The sequence below is a fragment of the Psittacula echo genome (genome assembly GCF_963264785.1).
Source record: "Psittacula echo genome assembly, chromosome: 8".
In the NCBI taxonomy this organism is placed as follows: Eukaryota; Metazoa; Chordata; class Aves; order Psittaciformes; family Psittacidae; genus Psittacula; species Psittacula echo.
This window is the reverse complement of record NC_137744.1, coordinates 5,605,132-5,626,548: the sequence shown is the minus strand read 5'-3', so window position 1 is coordinate 5,626,548 and position 21,417 is coordinate 5,605,132. Positions and strand designations below refer to the sequence as shown.

Below are 21,417 nucleotides of genomic sequence, written 5' to 3'. Positions count from 1 at the left end.
AGCACAGGAGGGACGTGGAGCTGTTGGAGCAAGGCCAGAGGAAGTCAGAGATGCTGCGAGGGCTGGAGCAGCTCTGCTCTGGAGCCAGGCTGAGAGAGCTGGGCCGGGTCAGCCTGAACAAGAGAAGGCTCCTGAAGGGGAGACCTGAGAGCAGCTCCAGTGCCTAAAGGGGCTGCAGGAAACCTGGAGAGGGCTTTGGACAAGGGCCTGTAGGGACAGGCCAAGGGGAATGGCTTTAACCTGCCAGAGGGGAGACTGAGATGAGCTCTTAGGCAGAAGCTCTTCCCTGTGAGGGTGCTGAGGCGCTGGCCCAGGGTGCCCAGAGAAGCTGTGGCTGCCCCATCCCTGGCAGTGTTCAAGGCCAGGTTGGACACAGGGGCTTGGAGCAAGCTGCTCCAGTGGAAGGTGTCCCTGCCCATGGCAGGGGGTTGGAGCTGGATGAGCTTTGAGGTCCCTTCCATAGATCCTCATAGCCCGGAATTCCATGATCCTATCCCATGGCTTTAGGACTAAAGCCCACGCGCACGCGCCCCCTCCCCATGACACGCACGTGTTCCCGCGCGCAGGCGCATGCCGGGCCCAGCCCGGCGCGGCTGCGCATAGCGGGGCGGGGCAGGCGGAAGCAGGAGCCGCGGCAGCACCGACTGGGGGCTGTGCTGCCCCGCCGCTTCCCTTCCCTCCGCCGGAGCGCCGTGGAGCCGCCCGCCGCCATGTCCAACATGGAGAGTATCCTCGGGGTGCGGGTCTCGGCCGTGCGCTGCGCTGGGGGCGGAGCCCCCTCGGTGTCCGTACCGCGGCTGTGGCCAGTCCCTGTTGGCGCCCCGGCGCGGAGGCGACGGCGCTTCCTTGCGGGGGCCGGCGGCCCTCAGGGCGTAGGGAACGCGGCCTGGGCCGGTGCCCGCTGTGGGGCAGGCGGCAGTGGCGTGCGAGGCAGCTCCGCCCGGGGAGGAGCCCCCGACATGCGACAGGGAGGGGTGGGACTGGGGAAGCGCGCCTTGTCGCTCATGGGGGCGGTGGGTGCGGGAGCGGGGAGGCCCGGTGGGGGCCTGGGCCCGCCTCAGAGGGGCCTTGCCGGGAGGAGAAGGAGGGTTTGGGCGGTGGGTGAGACACTGCCTGGAGACGTGCCTCGGAACTTGGGGACTGCCCTCGCTGCCTGGGGCAGCAAGCATTAGCGGGGGGGCGAGTAGAGGAAGGCGGTGGCATCTTTCCCAGGCAGCACCAAACGACAGCCCGGTCCCTGTGGCAGAAAAGCGATTTATAGGGCAGAGTTGTGCAAATTGTGTACTGGGGACACCGGAATGCTATAGTGTGTGTATACAGACTGGACAGATGTCTGCCCTAGACAGCAACTGCTGTCGGCTGAGCAAATCCTGCTGTGCTTCCTGGTGGTATGAAGTTACACACAGGGAAAATCCTTGAGAGTAAATGTAAACGTTCTTGCTGTATAAAACTATCTTAATGTGCAGGGGCAAAAAAAAGCTTTTAAAGGTTACGGAGGTTCTGGTGGGGTTGAGGTATGCTGGCAAGTGCTTAGCATTGCTGTTGTTGTGGTAGGGCCTGATGGAGAGCCGGAGCAGGTGACTGTGAGTCATGGTTAATGGTGGAAGTTCAAGTTCAGTTTCTCTTTGGTTATGGCACGTTGAGAAAGATGCTTCAAGGGAGGAGCAAGTGTGTGCTCCTGGTGGGAGGGGAGAGCTGCAGAGGTGACAGGGTGAGCTAAAGCCAAAGGTTGATGGCCCAAGTGAGTAACTGAGGAAGTTATTTCCGGATAAACTGTTCTGAAATGGTGTTTCAGTGTAATCGGTGTAAATAGGTGGTGTCATGTTTAACCTGGTTGTTCCAGACTCTGACCTGAAGTATGCTTGAATGAACAACCTAAAGATGTTTTCCTGTTTGGTAAATGACCTAATCTGTGGCTCTGTGCAGTACAGTCACTGCTGCTGAAGGGGGTGGAGACTTAGGTTTTAAAGCAAAGAAATTGAAATGCAAGCAGCAATTCTGATGTTCCTGGCAGCTACCTTAACAGGTATCCTCAGTGTATGGGCACAGCTGTTACTTTCTGTGGCCTGCTGATGATGTTTATAGGGTAACAAATACATCAGCAGACTTCCTAATGTATTCAGGTTGCTGTCAGAGCTCCAAGATGTGTGGCTGGGCTTTAAAGGGAAAAAACAGTTCTGGAGTAATTTATATACTTGAAATATTAAAGAAACCACAAGTACTTCATAATGTTTAGTTTTATGTGCTTCCTCTTAGCTGGTAAGCATTTGGTACTTGCTGCATCTTTCTCTTGGGATATGAAAGGTGGCATGAAAGGAGCCTATAAAGCTTTGTACTTCCTCTTTGTTTGAGAAAGACTGACCTTATTTAGAAGCTTTCAGCAGCAGCATTTCAAGGGTATAGTGTTTTAATTATTATTTTTACAGGAGATAATTTATTCCCTGTCAGCAACAGTTTCATGCTGTCATTCTAAGCCACTAAGAAGTTTTGTTCTATTGTTTTCGTAAACCTTTAAGATTAAGCAGGACTCAAACTTTTTAAAAAGAGAAGTTTCTCTTGCTTTGGTGTTCTTTCCCCAAAAGTCAGATGCCAGAGCTGCTGGGTCCCCAGAATTACTCACATGACCCAGGGCTGGGAAGCTGCTCTGTGATGGAGCTGCATGAGCAATTTAAACCCAAGATCATACTGTGGCTTCAAAGGGCAGCCCTTCCTCCTGCTTTGTACTCAGGCATGGGCAGCCACTCCAGTTTGTTATTGCACGGCTCTTTTATCTTCTTGTTCCTCAGTGGCTTGCTTTTTCAGATGGGGGTGTTCCAGGCAGGTCAGTGAACTGCAATTTCATATCTGAGAGTCCAGGACTCCGGGTGTGTGAGTGAAAGTAACTGGCAGAGCAAGACTGTAAGTTCCTCTTGTGGGATGTTTGGTTTGTTGTATTTATCAGTCTGAAGTAGATTTGATTGTTAAATGGAGCCAGTTTGAGATCTGAACTTATGTTTTGTGGCCTTATGTTTTAGAACCCAGATGATAAGTGGTATTATAATTGTAAAATAGCTTGGTAAGTCTCCTTACTGTGTGAATTTCAGGGGCTTATTTAAGTAATATTTTCCAAGTTTTAATATCACTAACAAGGAAAGACAACATGCACTAGGCTTGGTAGCACCTCAAACAGGAGAGCAAAATACTGTGATGAAAGTGTTGATCCTGTTCTTGAACCCTTAACTTGCACTGCAGAGCATCTGTTTAATTTGAAGTTTGCTGCAAAGGAACTCAACAGGAACTCAAAAAAATGCGACAAAGAAGAAAAGGCTGAGAAAGCTAAAATTAAAAAGGTAAGCAGTGAGTCTGAAACAACTCTTTAGATCTGTTTACAGATTATGGCAGGTTTTACCATTTTCTTGGCACACACGCCAATAATACCTTGGTAAATGTTTGTGATTTAAAATAAATGATTATTAATCTTCCCATACTTAAGAAATGCGAGGATACATTCTTGTGTGTCCTTTTGCACAGCTTGTGTCATTTTCTTCCTGAGAAGATTGTTTTATGTATTTTGTTAGAGACTGTTGTTCTCAAAGTTAAAAATATTTTATTGTATATTTATATTATCTTGTACTGAAAGGGTTTATGAAGAGGAACTCAAAATAGTTTTTGAGTCCTTGGAAGTAGTAAAGAGAGAGGCTACATTTTTTTTTTACAATTTTTGTCCATAAGGTACCACTGTGCCAACTGCATATGTCTTTGGGTCTTGATACTGAAAATGTTCTTAGGAATGAGAAAATCATGTTTCTGTAGCTCTGTAAAGCCTCCTACTTGAAGTGCATGTCAGGTAGCATCCTTGAAAAGAAGTTAGGAGTTCACTTCTTGGAAAGTTTGAGAACTTATGGGGAGGAAGGAGGGGGTTACTTTCTCTTTTAGTAGAAAAGACACTGTGATGAATTGATGCTTATTTCAAAACTGATATGGTACTCAGAAATCATGCTTACAGGGGCAGGGAAGGTTAAAATGCTTTTTGTTTTTTTCAGGCAATTCAGAAGGGTAACATGGAAGTCGCACGGATACACGCAGAGAATGCAATCCGACAGAAGAATCAAGCCATCAATTTCTTGCGCATGAGTGCCAGGGTAGATGCTGTAGCAGCAAGAGTTCAGACTGCAGTGACAATGGGCAAGGTAAGTCTGTTTTCAGAAATCTATTGCAAGGATGAGACCTCTGATCTTAGAAGTGACTTAATTCTGTCTGTAATGAGTTGAGAAGTTTCAGTTTTGGTTTCAGATGTAGTCAGTAGTAAGTCAGCTACAGGAATCACCCTGGCAGCTGCTCTTTAGGAATAGATTCCTATCCACTATGTTTTGTAGCTAGTAACTTTTGTTAGCTGTTAGTAAGGAGACAGTGTGTTTTACTGGTTACACTTCTGATTATTTTGCAAAGATATGGCTCCGCCTCCAAATACATGAAGACATGTTGTAGGACTTGTGACACCAGCAGTTGTTTTTAGCTCAAGTAGTTTTTATGGTAAACGGCTGTACTGCTCTTTAGCCAGAGAATTTATTCTGTGATCTGTATACCAAATATGTCCCTTAACGTTGATAGGTTTTGAGACCTAACAACAAGTTAATGCCATAGACACCTAATTTTTTATTGAGTTTCAGCGAGAATGCATATTTCAAGTGGTTGAGTTAATTTATAGAATTTTAAATTTACGAGCTGTAAAAAAGTGGCATTCTAGATGGCAATAGTGGGTGCCCTACTACTTGGTACTGTAGAAAGTCTGTGGCTGGAGATAAAAGAGCTTGGTAAGAAACTGCTCATTTTTCTTTCATTGTAATATTTTCCTTTACCTCATTTCAGGTAACAAAGTCAATGGCAGGAGTAGTTAAGTCTATGGATGCCACACTGAAGAGCATGAACTTGGAAAAGGTAAATAGACTGACTTTTCTTGGAGCTGCATGTCAAAAGCAGAAAGGACAACAGACACAAGTTTTAAAAAGGGGAATTTCCACTCAAGGGAAAAGGTTTTGCAGTGAGGTATATCCTAGAATAAGTTGTGAAGTCTTCCTAAATGGAGATGCTCAGAACTTGGCCAAACAGGGCCCTGACCAACCTCCTTGAACTGCAGCGTTAGATCAACTTCACACTTGAGGTGGGGAGGGGGACAAGCTTCTGATCTCCAAAAGCTGCCTGCCCTTTTACTGAGGTTCTCTTTTTACCAGTTGAGAGATATTTCTCTTTTGTTACCTGCAGAACATTGATTTGATGTTTTTTATAGATATCTGCACTAATGGATAAATTTGAGCATCAATTTGAAACACTAGATGTTCAGACACAACAGATGGAAGACACAATGAGCAACACTACTACACTAACAACGCCACAAGTAAGAATTTTTTTTTTTTTTAAGGTGATTTTAAATTTTGTGTCTAAATGTATGGAAATGTGATTCTCCCCTTTTTATCTACTTCGAGACATAGCAGCAGCTGGAGCCTTTTCACTTTTGCTTTGTGCTTTTTTTGTGACTAAGAATATTGCACATTATTGTCACAAGGAGAGAGGATCACGTACATGTATTTTGGTCTATTTCACTCTTATAGCAGGCTTTATTTTATATTATATCTTGAAAACTTTAACCTTCCTACTAAATAAGCAGAGTTCTGAACCAGAAGGCACTGGAGCATTAATTATCAAAACAGAATATGCTGTGAGAAAATAAATAGTTCTAACTCACTGATACTAATGACATGACATTAGTCACCACCAGATTAGTGGTGGTATATGCAATGCAGAGGTTGTTAATTACATACTTTGAATTTGTGGGAGTGTGTTTACTAAAATAAATCTTTAAATAATGCTTGACATAGTTAAGAATTCCTAGCAGCTGTTGCCTTGTGCTGTTCCACAAGAAACTAAATGTGCTATTCTCAAAGAAGTTTTGACAGAGAGAGAAATTTACTGGAGATAGTGCTTTGTCAGTAAATTAAACCTAAACCCAAATCCAGTAAACCAGATCTATTGGAGATGAGCTTTTTTCCATGTTCTGCAAAGCAGTGTTTTAGTAGCTAATAATCCACACTTGCAATATTCAAGTATAAGTTTGAGGGGTTTTATGGGTAAGTTTAATTCTTTGAAAGCTAGAGCTCATTGTTTTGGAAGCTAGAGCTCAATAAATGGGATTTTAACAGGCTGAGCACCTCTACCCATTATTTTTGAGTTCATACAGGCCCTTCTGGTGTTCTGTAAAAGGCACTTACCTTTAAATCAGTTTTGTTAAAGTAATCCCCATTCTCTCAAAATTCAACAGAAGAGGTTGTCATAAGCTACAATATGCAACAATCAGCTTTTTCTTCTTTGCTCTAGAACCAAGTGGATATGCTTCTACAGGAAATGGCAGATGAAGCAGGGTAGGTAAAATTTTGACTATTGCTTGATTAAATCTTGTATCCAGCAATCCTTCCTGGTTAACTTCAAGGTCAGATACCCTTGTTTTATATGGTTCTGTCTCTTGGAAGAGAAGAAGAATCACTGTTTTTCTTTCATCTCTGGATATAATTCTTGTAATAGTTTAGTTGCTGGTATTTCATTCTGTTCTCACTCAGAGCTGCTGTGAGTGTCAGGATGCAGGGGTGATTGTGGAAAAGCCTAAAAATCATATGTCACTTGTCATGTCATGATAGCATTTCATTATTTACTTGGATTGGCGTTAGCAATCCTTGCCATGTTTCTCCACAATTTTCTCTTTTTTTCCCCCCGTTACCACATCAAAACTTCCTGTAGTTCTGCTCTCATAAGCCAAATGTTGCAAAACAGGTTGTCATGACATATTTAAGCCTTTAGGGTTATACTGAAATATCTCAAAGACTTTTACTTGCCTTCTTGATGACACAGAGGTTAAAACTGTCAGTATTGGCTTGAGCATATTTTGTCATTCATAAGTATGCCTTGTCTGATACACGTCTGTTAAACAGCTAACTTGCTCAGTCCTGATTGAGCAGAATTAATTGAGCTATTTCTAGTTATAATTTATGACTTTTCTTTGCAATGAGTCAAATTTATTGATGAAGTTGTGTAGCTGGAGTACAGCATTCATGGGATGTGGGTGGCCTCATGCTTTCTCAGTATTCCTCTCCTTGTCAATTACTGTGCTTCTTCGTGTAGCCATGTATGCCTGACTTGGGTTCTTTGTTTTGTTTTCTCATATTAGTCTTGATCTGAACATGGAACTACCTCAAGGACAGACAGGGTCTGTTGGTACAAGCGTTGCCTCAGCAGAACAGGTAAACATTTGATTCCATTGGAATCAGTATTTTCTGGAGAAATGTGGTATTGTGAGATTTAATGCTTCACTCAGTCAAAACAGGCTTGCTGAAGTGTAATTAGATTTCAGCTGTCCCAAAGAAATAGCATGTAGTTAAAATAGTCTTGCAATTAAAATAACTTTGACAATGCAACTTTAACATTAACAAAGTATACAACTGCTTTGTAAATCCAGAAAGTTTAGATGTTCCAGGTTTATTTTTGAATGGTTATTTCAGAGAGTTCCAAATGGTTGACTGTGTCCTACCTACTCCAAAGTTAAGGAATCCAGCCGTCTCCCATAGGATACATGAGGAGTTTGGGGTTTTTTCCCTTTAACACATGGAAGGTCATCAGAGACTAGTGGCAAAGATTCCACATTTGCTGTAGATGAGAGGTTAGAATTTCTTGTGCATGAGCAGATCCTGATGTCAAGGTTGCATGGATCTTTTGGTGAGTTGCCTTTCCCATTCTAGAGGAACACATTTGAGGGAATGAAAAGAGAAAAGTTTATTTCTATCATCCTTCGTGGTAAAAGGTTTTAGGGAACTTCATCTTAACTGACTCAACTTTGGGAAGCCCCAGGGATCCCAGGTTCTATGAAAGGTTCAGTTTTACCTTGTACTAGGCCCTCTAAAACAGTTAGACCTTCTGCTGTCACGCTGTAGCAGTTCAGTTGCATACCAGCCTTGGTCAGCCAAGGCTACATCCAAATAAGGAGGCATTCTGTAAGAGCTGATTTGCACTTGCAAAGATGATACATATAAAAACCACAAACAAACCCAACCCTATCTCTGCTTGCGGTGTTCTGAAACTCCTTCCTAGGTGTCTACCACTGAAGATAAGGTATGGACCTCTGGTCTCACTGGGTACAGTCGTTCTTGAGGTCTTAAGCAAATCTTTAAGTCTTGTGTGTTAGGGAATTTCCTATCATCCGGACACGAGATTGCTTGACCACTGCAGAACGTTGCAAAACTGAATTTTCATGTTACTGATAGCTGGTTTCTTTGTGTTTTACAATTCTGCAGGATGAGCTGTCACAGAGACTGGCCCGCCTACGTGATCAAGTTTAAGTCAAACAAAGCTGCAGTTCTTTGTACATGCTTTCAAAACACCCTTTCTGTAGCTGTTCCTTCACTACACAAGAGAGGTGTATACAGTATGGCTTAGGTATTTGAATACTTGTAATATAAGGTTCTTCACTCCTAGCTTGCTGCTGTTTCTAAAATTCATTAAGTAACCCAAATATATCAGCTCTGTAATGTCCTTTCCTGTACATTTTGAAGTTGATATATTTTTGCAAGCTTTTTTCACAAAAGCAAGTTGATGTTTTAAACCAGCTGGTAATGTTGGTACATTTTAGCTAAAGGAAAAGCAGGGTGTCATTGATAAGTATTCTAAATTATGAAGTGATTTTTTTTTTTCTTTTCTATTAATTATGAGAACTGTTTATGGTTGGAGAACTGATGTATTCAGTTCAGATGATAGTTGTTGTTAACTTTCTTACACAGCCAAACTCCTGGAACGTGCAAAGGTGGACAGTGTGGACTTAATGGAAAATGTGCTTGTTAAATCAAATACTTTGAGGTCTTTAGTTATTTAAAGCTAGGGTAATTGTGCTGAAATTAATGGTTTAGTTAAAAAATTAGTTATAAAAGCTGTTTTCATATAATTGGGAACTTGTACAGTGTCATCACTTCAGTACAGGAAGAATAAAGTATATTTTTCAACTCTTTGTCAGTTCTGTTGAATGTTGCAGCTTGCTTGTAGAATAATGTCAAGTGCTATAGGTTCTTCATTTTGCTTTCTTCTCAGCATCCTGGGGTGCAGCCAGTTATGCCACTCACACCTCTTTTCTATCAACATCTAGTTCCTGTTAATAGGGAGCTCATGCTATCTGTTTTTATAGATTTGAGCTCAGAAGCCTTATATGAAATAACTGAAGCCTGCTTTTCTCCATTCCTCCTTACTCTGTCTTTGCTTTTAATCTTGTCACTTCCTTATACATAAGGACAAGTCTTGTGATCGTATTCTATACTTCAGTGCTTTTCCATACATGAAAAATACAGAAGTGCTCTTCCTCAGGTTCAGATCTTCAGTCCTCCTTCAGCAGTCGGGGTCCAACCTTGTCTTCTCCAACCAGAAGACCCTTAGACCCCCTTTCCTCCTCTACACTTTGTATCAGGTGAGATGTGGGTGAGTGGCACAGGCCAGCTCAGTTGAAGGGGTTAGGTTGCATTAAGAACAGCTATTATACCTCAGTTTTTGAGGTACAATGTTGCTCTCTGCAGATAAAATAACATCATTTATAGTATTGTGGTTATATGGAGAGGCTAGTTTGTTTTAGCGATACCTATGTATTTCTGCACAGTTAAGAGAATCTACTGGCTTCTTTCAGTAGCTTCCAACACATGCTGCAGTTGTGAGTAAATGGTTGTGGAAATCTGTAGCTGAGAGATATGTTGTGATAAACAGTGATGCTAAAATTCCCTTTCTGACTTTTGAGGCTTACTTTTTTGTTTTATCTTTGTAGGGGTGAGGGAAGGTGTGAAGCACTAGACTTGGAATTAGGTCTGAATTTGCTGGTGTTCAGGATAGCTTGGAATTCCCAGTATTGGGAAGTATTTAAGAAAAAAACCCATACTTTGCTTTTTTTAGTCAAGCAGGATTTTTTCAGTGAAAATGTGCAAAAATGGTGAAACATTTCAGAACAGTTTCAAACTGTTTTGACTGTGTTTGTTGAATCACTCTGAAGGTTTAGCGGGATGTTACATGCTGAAGTATTCAAGGCTACTGTAAAAAGATTAGGAAACCAAGATAGCCAAAACAGCCTAAAATGCTGTGGAATTCTCTCTCACACTGGCAGCCTAAACTAAAACTATTTGTTTCAAATGTGGTCCTTTCACTTGTTTACGTTTCCTTTCAATGCAGCTTTCTTTTCAATGCCTTGAATGTTTCTCTTATAAATAGGAGAAATTGGAAGGTGTTTAAAAATGCTGTGCTCACAGCTGTAATCTTGGTAAAATCCTTTCAAATTATTAAAAAGCATCTTACGAAAGGGACTATATACTCCTTTTATTTTTTTCCCCAAGCTCCTTCTGAACACTAGAACAATACCATAGCGATGTATCTATGCAACCAGGTTACCCCCAACTGGGTAACTGCTTGTGTGTGTGCCTTTGCCTTGCTGAATTTCATTTATCTTTTTTTTAACTCAATTACTTCATCTCATTAGAGGATTGGAAACTCACTGTTGCGTAATAACAGCTCCACACCTCAGTTCACTTTGTGGTTGCTTGTGGATTCAGCTGTCCTATGAAGTCCTGAGCTTTTCACTGCTTAACATTAGACAACTTCAGCTCGCTTGTCAGGCTCCTGCTTATGTTAAAGCTTATGCTGCTGTTAGACTGTTCCTGGCTATTCTTAAGCTGTTTGAGGAGGCAGACAGCAATTCTGAGCTTCCATGCGGTTCATTTTCAGAGTATGTTGCCTTGCTGTGAGCCTTGGGGCTTGCCTTCGGGGAGTTTAAAAATAGAAGGAGATGAGACTGACGAGACTGCTGCAAGGCTCATATTAAATAAGCTTCATTATCTTACTGGCTATACGCAGCCTCTTCTGTGGTTTTGATCTCATTTCAGGCTTGCGAATTCCAGTACCAGAATAAATTTCCAGTATCCTTCAAAGGGACTGACAAGTGCTTGACTGACATAATTAATGTTACCCCAGCGGGACTATGATGCAAAGAGGTAGGCAGGCTTAGGTGGCTGGGGGAAGAAATAACGTCTTTGAAACAATGAATTTGTGCCCTGCTGACTTCACTCGAGAAACACTGCGTATTTCAGCAGCACCAGGATTTTGTGCTGGCCGCTTCTGTGTGTAGAACTCCTGCCCTCTCCTGGAGGAAAGCGTTTCTCTTTGGAAGCACTTGTGTCAGTTGGCATTCAGGAAGTTTTAACAGTTATTTTGTGAATATGTGTATTTTTTTTTCTTCCTCAAGTCTTTTGGAAATGCTTGAAACTGAAAGTCACTCTTAAAGCAATGTTTGAGTTTCATATCATTCCTCCATTCGGGCTCTCCTCAAAACAATGGCTCTTTTATGACAGCCCTGGCTTCTCACTCCTGTGTTTCTTGTAAGTTGTCTGTGTTTGTAGAAGTTCATTTCATGTTAAATAAATAATGTGCACTTTTATGTAACCTTACTACCAGATAATATTTCAGTATTTGTGCTCATGAGCAGACACATCTACAGTGAAGCATTGCGTAAAATGTTGAAAGATGGTTTTGCTTGATGTTTTTTTCCTTGGTTCCCAAAGCTGGTTGTGTGTGCTAGCATTAGTCTTCATTCATTGGAATTCCAGAATGAAAAGCCATGAAGAGCTTCAGATGAAAGCAGAAGGGAGGAAAAGAACAACTTGAACTTTCTCAATTGCAGTGGGATAAAATGATCAAGTTGCCTTCGTGGAGATCCTCAGAGCCAAAAAAATAGTGACATTTTGTTAAATATAATTAGCAGTTGTGTACAGAGATAAATTCTGAAGCTGGTGGCATGTATAGAGAGGAGAATAATTTTTGTACCTCTGGTAGACTTCATTTTGAAAACTGCTTTACTTCTAAGGGACAATTTGTAAATGTAACTGCAAGTGGTCAATAAAATTGTACAGACAACTTCAGGTGTGTGCCTGGGTTATGTGGCTCTTTGCTGGTGCGCCTTGGTCCCTGAGTAAACAAGTAGATGTCATCATTATTTTCCTGTGCGATGATGATTAGAAATCTGAATCTTCATGGAGAGAAAGTAAGAAGTAGTGTGGGTGCTATTGAGAAAGATTTGGGGCAACAGTAAGTATAACAATATAAAATATGATCTACTTAAAATTGGTTGGGTTTTCTATGTCTAGTCTGTTACAGAGTGTATCTCTCATGCTTAAAAATCTAAGAGGGTTTTCTGCACTTAACCTACATATGTAAGGGGTCGTGTGGGAAGCTTTCAGGAGCTGATGTGGGTTTGAGTTAAAACTCTCCCGTCTTTCTTTTCCCCATCCACTGTATTTTGGAGCCAGCAGAGGGAGCCTGAAGCTTTGTTTTTGCATAGGTCCTACACAAATTACTATTGTAATCCTTAAAGCAAAGAGGACTTCCAGAGGGTCCTCGCTAGCTGGTTTAAGGAACTGTTTCTCCTGTGGAACCCATGGTTTTGGGCAGTATCTCGTCTCTGTAGATGTGCCTGTATCAGGGCTTTGATCCTCACCTAAAAGCTGCTCTGTTGCATGAAATACAACACATTGGAACACCAGGAGCACACTGCCATGGGCTCATCTGCATCAGCCACCAGATACCTTCACTAAAGGTGCTGAAAAGCATTTGTTCGATGTCTTTAGGCATTTATTTGGGACTGTGAGATCTGTAAGTAGTGAAACGACGAGTAACATCATGCTTAAAACTCGTTTGAAATTGTTGAATGTTTAGTTAAGTTCTCTTGTGTTTCTTTAGCTGTTCTGGTTTTGTCCCATGATACTACTTCTGCTTTATACAGAAGGGAACACACATGCTGTGTATGGATGGGAAATGCACTTTAATATCAAATGTCAGAAGCGTTGCCCATGCTGAGATTTGATTTGATGAAGTATTCACTTTGGTTTCAGGATTCTCTGTCCATGCATTGTGCTTTTGGCTTTAGCATTAGCATTCATCTAATGCAAAGGTCTGGTTTGAACTAACGGCAGCATGCTGCCCAGGACTTCCCTTTTTGTCAAACAATATTTTTCCAATGAAACCCCAAGAAGGGTCAGTGGCCTCACTTGTATCGGAAGCAGCTCTCTTCATTACCATTCAGTAGAGGAAAAGACCAATGCGAACAATCTGTAACTAATTTCAAGTGCCAACTGAGCCTTTTTAACTTGGAAGAAGATGCAGTGAGTGAGTCTCAGAGGCTCTCGCTTGACCCTTACTACTTTTTATTAAGAAAGTGCTGAATCAGCTGTGATACACAGTTCAAGATAGAAAGTCAATGGAAAATAGAAATCCCAGCTCTTCCCAGTTTTCTGGAAAGCTTTCCAATGTCTTCCAGCAGTGCCGGTTTCTATGCATGCAGCATGCAGAGCAGCAGGAACCAGACCGTCTTGCAGCAGATAGGCTGCCCTCAAGCTCTTGTCTAGGTGAGGGTGATTTGGGGGAACAAAATTACTTCAGTATCACATATGTCTAATTTAAGACCTGTGCATGTTGCCGAGGGTATTCTCAACTTGTTACCTCTGAGGGAAACAGTCTTCTTGCAAAAGTCTAAAGCAATAAATGTTGCGTACCAACTACTATGTGTGTCTGACAAGATGACAATCAGCTTAATTTAATTTCCCTACTATCTGATCCATAATTCTTTATTACAATCCTTTTCTGTCAAAATGAGCTGTTGGGGACAGTAAAACATTTTAAAACTTCCTTTAAGGATACTCAGGTTTTCTAAGTTTGATTTTTAAAGAATTCTTTCTTTTTCATTTTTTTCCCCCAAAGATTAAATTAACATAATCCAGGAATCTTTATAAAAGATATTTCACATTGTTCTTCCTACAGGCCTCTGTTTCTCTTGCTGTAAAATGGGTAAATATTGGAACTGTTAAGCTTTGTTTCTGTTGCTGGTGATTCTGCAGTTCCAGATAGCAGTATGAAGCCCCAACATTAGACTTGAAATCCATAGGAGAAGCAGGCAATCCCATTGAGAGTGTTGTAAATTAGTTCCAGTCTCTGAGAGCCTGCTGTAACTAATTGATATGACCTGGAAGTGGATAAAATCCATAGCAGTAAGATCAACTTTTCCTCTAGTAATTTGACAAATAGAACCCTTTTTGTTCAAGTCCCTTGTAGGCTACATACCCCATTTGTTCTTTTGTGATGAGCATTGTTTCCGCATTGAAGTGATAATGATTTTCCAGATTTCTGCTGATTTGAATTGCAGGTGCCTTAATTTGTTAATGCTGTAAGTAGGGAATGATTCAACAGCATCAAGAAAACAAAGTATTCCTGGCAGCAACCGTCTATCAAAGTCATTCCTTATCCAGTGATGTTGCTGTAAGTATTTGACCACTGCTTAAAATATCTCTATGCAAAATGTATACTTCTGACAGCCTCTTCCGCAGGCAGAATTCTGTTTGTAAAGAAAGCAGAACTATCAATGTGTTTTTAGTGGTGATTATTACACTTAACAATGACACTGCTTTTTCATCCAAATAGTTAAAAAAATACAACGCACAGAGGTTAATACTTACCAAACCCTGGGTTGTCTTCTGTAAGCATGTTTGAAGCTACAAATAGAGAATATCCTGGCTTCTCTTTCAAATGTAATGCTTTTGTTGAAGTTTTGCAATTTCAGTTAGTCTGTGTTTAGAGTATTAAATAGGCCATGTATTCCCAAGCTCTTTTTAAAGGTTTATGCCCGATGTTTGGAAGATCTGGATGTTTTCTCAGGACACTGTTTACCAAACCACACAAGTGTTCCTCCTCCTGCTCTAAAAGAAGTGCAGGGAGACTGGTGGTTTGTGGAGTCACTGATTCTCATTTATCAACAACATGGAAATCAGATCTCAGTGTGTGCGGGGGTTGACTCTTGCAGAGTGAGCTAATGAAATGGGACCTGTGTGATGGAAGCCATTGGAAACTGTCAGTGCCTTATTAACTTTTATAAGAATAATTTTAGGCAGTGACTAAGTAAGTAAATACATGCCACTTTCTGTATGGGCAGTGACTTGAGTTTCTTTGTGCACCTCTGATCCCAGCCCCTTCCAAGCCTTCATCCCACCTATCCTCTCCCATCCCCACCACCAACAAATCCACTGAGCTCCAAAACAGTCTCTCCATGAATATAAACCCATCAGCAGTAAGTCAAGGGAGTCCGGGCTCCTATTTATCCGTGCTCTAGTGGGATGTGAACCTTGGTCTTTGAGGGTGAAAGGTTGAGGGATGTGTGTCTTGTTTACCTGTGCTTTTCAGATAATGTTTTCCTTTAATCTATTAAGCAGACACACCATTTTGTCCTGTGCCGCACAATGGGATCACTAACGATGCGCTTAATTACTACCAAACCACATCTGAGTGACCATGCCAGCAGAGAGAAGAGTCAAAGCCCCATTTGTCAGCCAGGAGGAATTCAGCAAGGCTGCCCCCACTTTCCCTGTTTAATAGAAACATCTTTCTGCAAGGGTGCTGTGGTGTCTCCCTGATTTATACCCAGCTTCAGTGACGGGATGAAGTCCATATTGTACGGCTTTCGTATGAACTCTGACTGATGGCTAAGGGGAAACTAGGTATTTACAAGTAGGAGTGAGCAGATTCCAAACTATCAACAGATTCAAATATCGAAGCTTAATTCTTTTGATAGTTATTCAAAAAAAAAAGCCCTATAGATGCATGGAGTTAATTCAACTGCTGTAGCCACTTCTGCCTTTCATCACTTTTGCAGCTCTTCTCTTTGCTGAAGCTATTCCATTTAGACATTTGCACGTCATTGCATACTGAAGAAGGCATTTGGACTGAATTTTTGGCCCTGCTGCAAAACTGTTGTATAAGTTAATCAGCCAAGGTACGCTGGGCTGGTTCACAGACACAATGGGATGGAGAAGATACAGCGGCACAGCTGCTAAACATATTTACCATTGAATGGTTAGTCACACTTCTGGAGTTTTAATTGAATTACCTTTGACAGTGAACAGCAAACCTGGTGGGTGATCTACTAAATTTAACTGATGAATGGGCTCCCTAAAATCAATTAGCGTCTAGGGCTGTGAGCATGAACACATCCTGTCGCCCTGCAGGGACCAGAGCAGGATCAGAATGACAGCAGCAAATGTGAGACAAAGTGAAAGCATGCATCTCCTGCCGCTGCTGACCTCTGCTACCCACATGAAAGAAAAACAGGAGTCTAACAGGAGCTGAAAGAATCTGACAGTAAATCATTTAAGCTCTGTTTTGCAGAACTGATACAGGATGCTTCTAAACTGCTTGATTAATGCTAGGCAGTATATTAAGAGCAAGACAAGGCAGAGAGAGAAGGCTACTGCCAAGTGCCTTCTCTGCATTGGTGCACCAAGCTATAAGAAATACCATCTGGTTGCTTTACTGTTTTTCAGAAGGCAGGGTAGTGTGCAGCCAGGAGGAATTAGCTATCTCCTTTTCTTTCACTACAGTGATAGGGTTCTGTCTGCAGCCACAGGGAAGCCTTCAGTCTTTTGGATGGTTGTTATCTGAATAATCAACTGATGGCAAAATGCAGGCTGGAGGTTCCTCTGACCTTTGCCTCGTCGCAACCTGACTCCGTGCACTGCTCAGTTAGAGCATGTAATGAGGTACAGATGCCACAGATAGGATAATTGAATACACACAGATATTTGAGAGACTTTCAGGTTGACAAACTGATGAAGGCAGAAAACTCTTGATTGAGGCTGCTATCTTTGAGTTTCAGGCTGGGTGAGAAGAGGGGAGAAAGAGGAACAAATGGTGCTTTAACCTGCTTTCTTTTTGCCCGATTTCATCCGACAACCGGGGAGTGCTTCCTCAGGAGTTAATCTGTGCAAACACTCGAGGTATTGGGTTTGAATATTGACCTCAGTGAAGACTCGCTTTGGACCGTACCACATGGGAATTGTTTTAATTATTTTTATTGCTGAAAGGAGAAGAAAAAGTGTTGAGTTCAACACCGGCCACACTGAAACCTGTCCAACAGCCCTTGCAGGCATTGCCATGGTTCAAAACCTGGGGGGCTCCTCTGCTGTATCCACCTTCCCAGGCTGGTGCCCTGGGTACCACCTTACCGGGTGTTCTGATGTCGATGGTGAGAACAGCACGGTGAGGCTGTTCTTCCTTTGCCTTTGTAAGTGAATAACATGGGCAGCATTTTTTTCTTTTAAGACTAATGGTGTTAAATTTAAGGGAAAACTCCGCAGGGGCTCTGCAGTGAGCATGGAAGTGCTGGCAGAGGGGGCTCCATGCAGTTGTTGCAGATAAATAGGAGCATTCTGCTGGGACTGTCCTCAGCCACATCTTCGTTTACTCACTCCACGCTTCCCATGGGATGTGGAAGCATTTCAAGCATTGTTAGCTTTTTGGAGAGTTAAAGTCATCCCTTCCCTCAAGGCAGCATCAACTTGCAGCACCGATACATTGCACTGGGAAAGGGCAAAGCCAACAGGTCTCACTTGATACTTACAGAGAGAGAGCATGGCTGCACCATCAGGAGGAGACAGTTCTGGCTGCAGAGTATCTGGGGTGGTCCCAGGTCTGGATGTCAGGAACACATTTCACCCCAGGCTGCCTTTCCCAGCCTCAGCTTGGTTAATGCTGGTTGGATTGAAACCTGCTGGAATGCTCCCATCAGCTCCCAACAAGTAAGAACTCCTCTAAACCCCCCGAGTCGTGCAGGAAGAAGGTGCAGCACCATTGCTGCTGTGAATGAAGTGAGTATGGCCACCACGCTGACCTTGTACAGAGAAGAAATCCCAGCAGAGATGCTGGTGTGGAAAGCGATTTATCAATCCTTGCCTTGCACCGAGGGTCCAAACCTCATAGGAGACATTTGACTGCGCTATCCCACAGCTATGGGTGCCTTCTGAATCTCTGAAGCTGAGCTGGAGATCTTTTGTGAGACTTGGCACGTCTTGCATCTGGCTGTCGTGTTGGGAGAAGAGCATGTGTTCGGGCCAGACCTGGAACATCCCCAGCCACGGAGATGAGAGGAGATGGGGCAAGCATCATCACACTGCTCCGATGCAAGTCCTGGAGCAACGTCTGTCTGACTCCATGTGTTTCATGGCTGCTTTGCAAATGTGATTCCGTTTTTCCTGTAAAGCACCAGAAAAACAAGAGGGTGAGATCCAGCATGCGCTGGCTCTCTGCTCTGAAGTTCTGTATGAATTACATTGTGCATAACACAAGCATATTTCTTAATGTAATGAGTTTATAAACAAAGGGCTGTTGCCCGTGCAGAACAGCCCAGAAAGTCCTGTGCTGTGTCTGCAGTGCTTTCCCTTCTCCTTGCTTTCCTCCTCTCCTGCTTTCAGGGCTGCCCCAAGGTTTTTCTCTGAAGCCTGGCTGCTGGGTCAGCTCCTGCACAGCCCAAGACCATGTTGTGCTGACAGCCACGCTGCAGCATCCAGCTCCAAACACCCCATTTGGTTGCCTATGCAAGTATTTGGCTTCAGGATGAATACATGGGAACGTGGCTCCAAACACCCGGATCAATCCCCTCAATGAGATCTCATGCATTTTCAAATGGTATCCGTCTTGATTTGGAAAATAAAAAGCAAGGAAAAAACAACAGCTAAAAAGCTTCGCAGTGCACAAAGTGAGAAATGTGGCTTTAATTTAGACAACTAATCGCTTCCAGCTGAACCAGCCATTAAAAACAGTTGAAGAATTACAATGTAAATAGATTAATGCAGACAAAGCAACATGTGCGCTATTCCATGTCTTCTTGTTACCTACAGAATACTTGGGCAATGACACACTGTTAGTCTAAGCCACTTGTTAGGTTCTGTGCTAATCAGCTAAAATTAAATAAACATGACTGATAAAAATGAGTGTTGTGTTTGAAAATTGATGCACCAACAGAATTTACTGCAGGAGATAATTACAGATGATTAAGTAACAGAGAAGTAATTCCTGCAGCAAAGGAGGGAAGCTCATGGTGCAGGGAAGGGGCACTTTGTGCGCCACCTCTTACTCTTGAAGGGATGAGCTGAAGCTGCAGGAAGGTCTATGGGGGGGCAGAAACTCCGAAGGATCCTTTCTACCCTGGGAGTCTCCAGAGGCAGACTGGAAAAGGGCTGGAAAATCAGTATTTTGCTGTTGGAAGAGCGCAGACGTAGATTTTACCTCTGGCATCCCCCCCTTCCCACTCAAGGGATCAATCTCTTCATTCAAGTTTGTCCTTTCAAATACAAAGCATTGCATAAAAGTGCTCACAGGTGAGCCATGAAAGTGATAAATATGATACCTTTCTAAATAACAACTTCAATTTAAATAATAAAGCTGATTTCCTTTGTCATCAGAATGAGAGCAGATTAAGATTCATCTTCTAAAATGGAAAATAGCCTTGGGTGGTCTTTTTTAAATATTAATTGTTAAAGCAATTTGTTATTAGAGTGGAAGTATGGACTGGAAGCATAAGAGAGGGAGTGTTTTCCAAAAGAAAGACTAAATGTGGGAAAGGATTCACTGTTTTCCCTCTTCACAAGGCCTGTTGGTAGGAGCTTCGTGGTAATAGAGACATCCAAAGGGCTGTCAGGCTGTCACACATAACTAAATGAAAGGCACCGCTTACAAAACATGGGATGGTAGCGATGAGAACAAAAAGGTTCTCGTTAGCTTGGGGCTTCCAGGGGCCAGCTCATTCCTCAGCAACAAGGGTGACAAAAATACCAATTTATTTCTGTCCTAGGACCCAATGTACATATGAGGGAGTTAAAACTGTGCTGGTGGACTCTGAAAACAGAGTCAGAAGAGATGGCACCAGATCCCAGCAGCACGGGCTGGGAGGACTGAATCCCTGGTAGGTAATGGGAGACTTCAACGGGACATGTGTTGGTGTCTTCAGGTAGTGTAAACCTCAAAGCATGTTTGCTCCAATGGGAGAAAGCAGGTCCTGCTGTCTGGAGTCCAGCAGACATGAAATATGTCATCCCATTTTAAATGGAATGGTTTATCGCAAGGAGCCATATTATTAAGCCGACTCCCCCACTGATCTTAACACAGGCATTTCTACGTAACTTTCTCTCCTATTTTCTTTAGCACACTCATATCCTTTAGTATCTCACCAAAACACATGTTCAAGTCGAGATTAGCCCCTATGAAATGAAAATCGCTTTGGGTGCGGAGGGGGAAGTGGAATATTATTCTTTATTCTGAATTGAAATATTAGAAGCTGACTTCTGAATTATGCTCCGGGGTTACCGAGCTCTAATTGAGATTGAAATTGGTCCGCTATTTTGGGTACAGCCTGGAAAGCTCCGAGTCTTATTCCCATTTGTGCTGGTGGAAATCCCCACCCATCATCTCAAATTCTGCTCTGCCCGCACCTTTGGGGTGAAGAGTGCCTCCCTGGCTCCTTCCTCCCCAAAGTAATGATAAATGACAGCTAGTCAAAATTGTAGCTGGCTGTTACTCCTTGCCAAAGAGGCGAGAGGCAGGCGAGAAGGGGCTTCTCCCCCGAAAGCTGATTGACAGGCAGGGTCAGGACAGGGGAAGCATTTGCTGGACCCTGTCAGATCACAGGGAGCTGATGACAGCTCGCGCCGCAGTTCGCTTCCTTCTCTCGCTGGCGAGATTTATGCTGTGAGTTCTAATTAAACTCTGCTTCGCCTCGAACAGCCTGGGGGAAAAAAACCCACCCCAAAATGACAACGGGCTCCTTTAAATCTCGTGGTTTGTTCTGCAGGTGCTCTCTGGAGGCTGTTGGTTTTCTCTGGAGGAACAATTAGCGATGCTTCCTTACACTGCAGGGCTTTAAAGCGAGGTTGATGCGGGTTTGCACTCCTCACGCCAGCGCCGTACATCGGCAAACAGCCTTTCTCAGCAGATGATTAGCAGTCAGCTTGGGAATTTGTTTATTGATATCAGGACAAGCTTGGTGTGGGTTGGGTCTCCTGCGGCTCCAGGCTGGCCATGGCGGGAGCCTCATCCAAGTACAATTTAGGGAGTGCCAAAAGGATACGGACACTGCACGGCCCCCCTGCTCTCCCAGCAAGGCAGAAATCCCCTGGCAATACATTCCAGGGGTGTATTACAGACAGTATGGTGCCTGTACGCTGTGGTGGAAAGGACAGAAGAGCTTCCCGAAGCAGAATAATCAGTGGGTTAATGGATTAATCAGTGGATTAATTGCTGCCTCGTCGTTGGCAGCAAGACTCAAACAAGAAGTTAATATCAAATGAATAATTCACAGCAGTCAAATATTTTAATCTTCTCCTAATTCAGCAAAGCATTTGACACAGTCTCCCACAGCATCCTCATAGCTAAATTGAGGAAGTGTGGCCTGGATGATCAGGTAGTGAGGTGGACTGCGAACTGGCTGAAGGACAGAAGCCAGAGAGTTGTAGTCTATGGGGCGGAGTCCAGTTGGAGGCCTGTATCTAGTGGAGTGCCTCAAGGGTC

General features: G+C 43.0%; 1 protein-coding gene across 1 annotated transcript; it reads left to right on the top strand.

The window, feature by feature from the left end:
• Positions 1-625: 625 nt before the first annotated feature.
• CHMP1B (charged multivesicular body protein 1B) lies at positions 626-11,842 on the top strand. The gene is made up of 8 exons (XM_080625087.1): positions 626-726; positions 3,232-3,329; positions 4,023-4,169; positions 4,849-4,917; positions 5,267-5,374; positions 6,352-6,395; positions 7,196-7,268; positions 8,316-11,842. The coding sequence occupies exons 1-8, from the start codon at positions 711-713 to the stop codon at positions 8,358-8,360; spliced, it is 600 nt and encodes a 199-aa protein (XP_080481213.1). The 5' UTR covers positions 626-710; the 3' UTR covers positions 8,361-11,842.
• Positions 11,843-21,417: the final 9,575 nt, after the last annotated feature.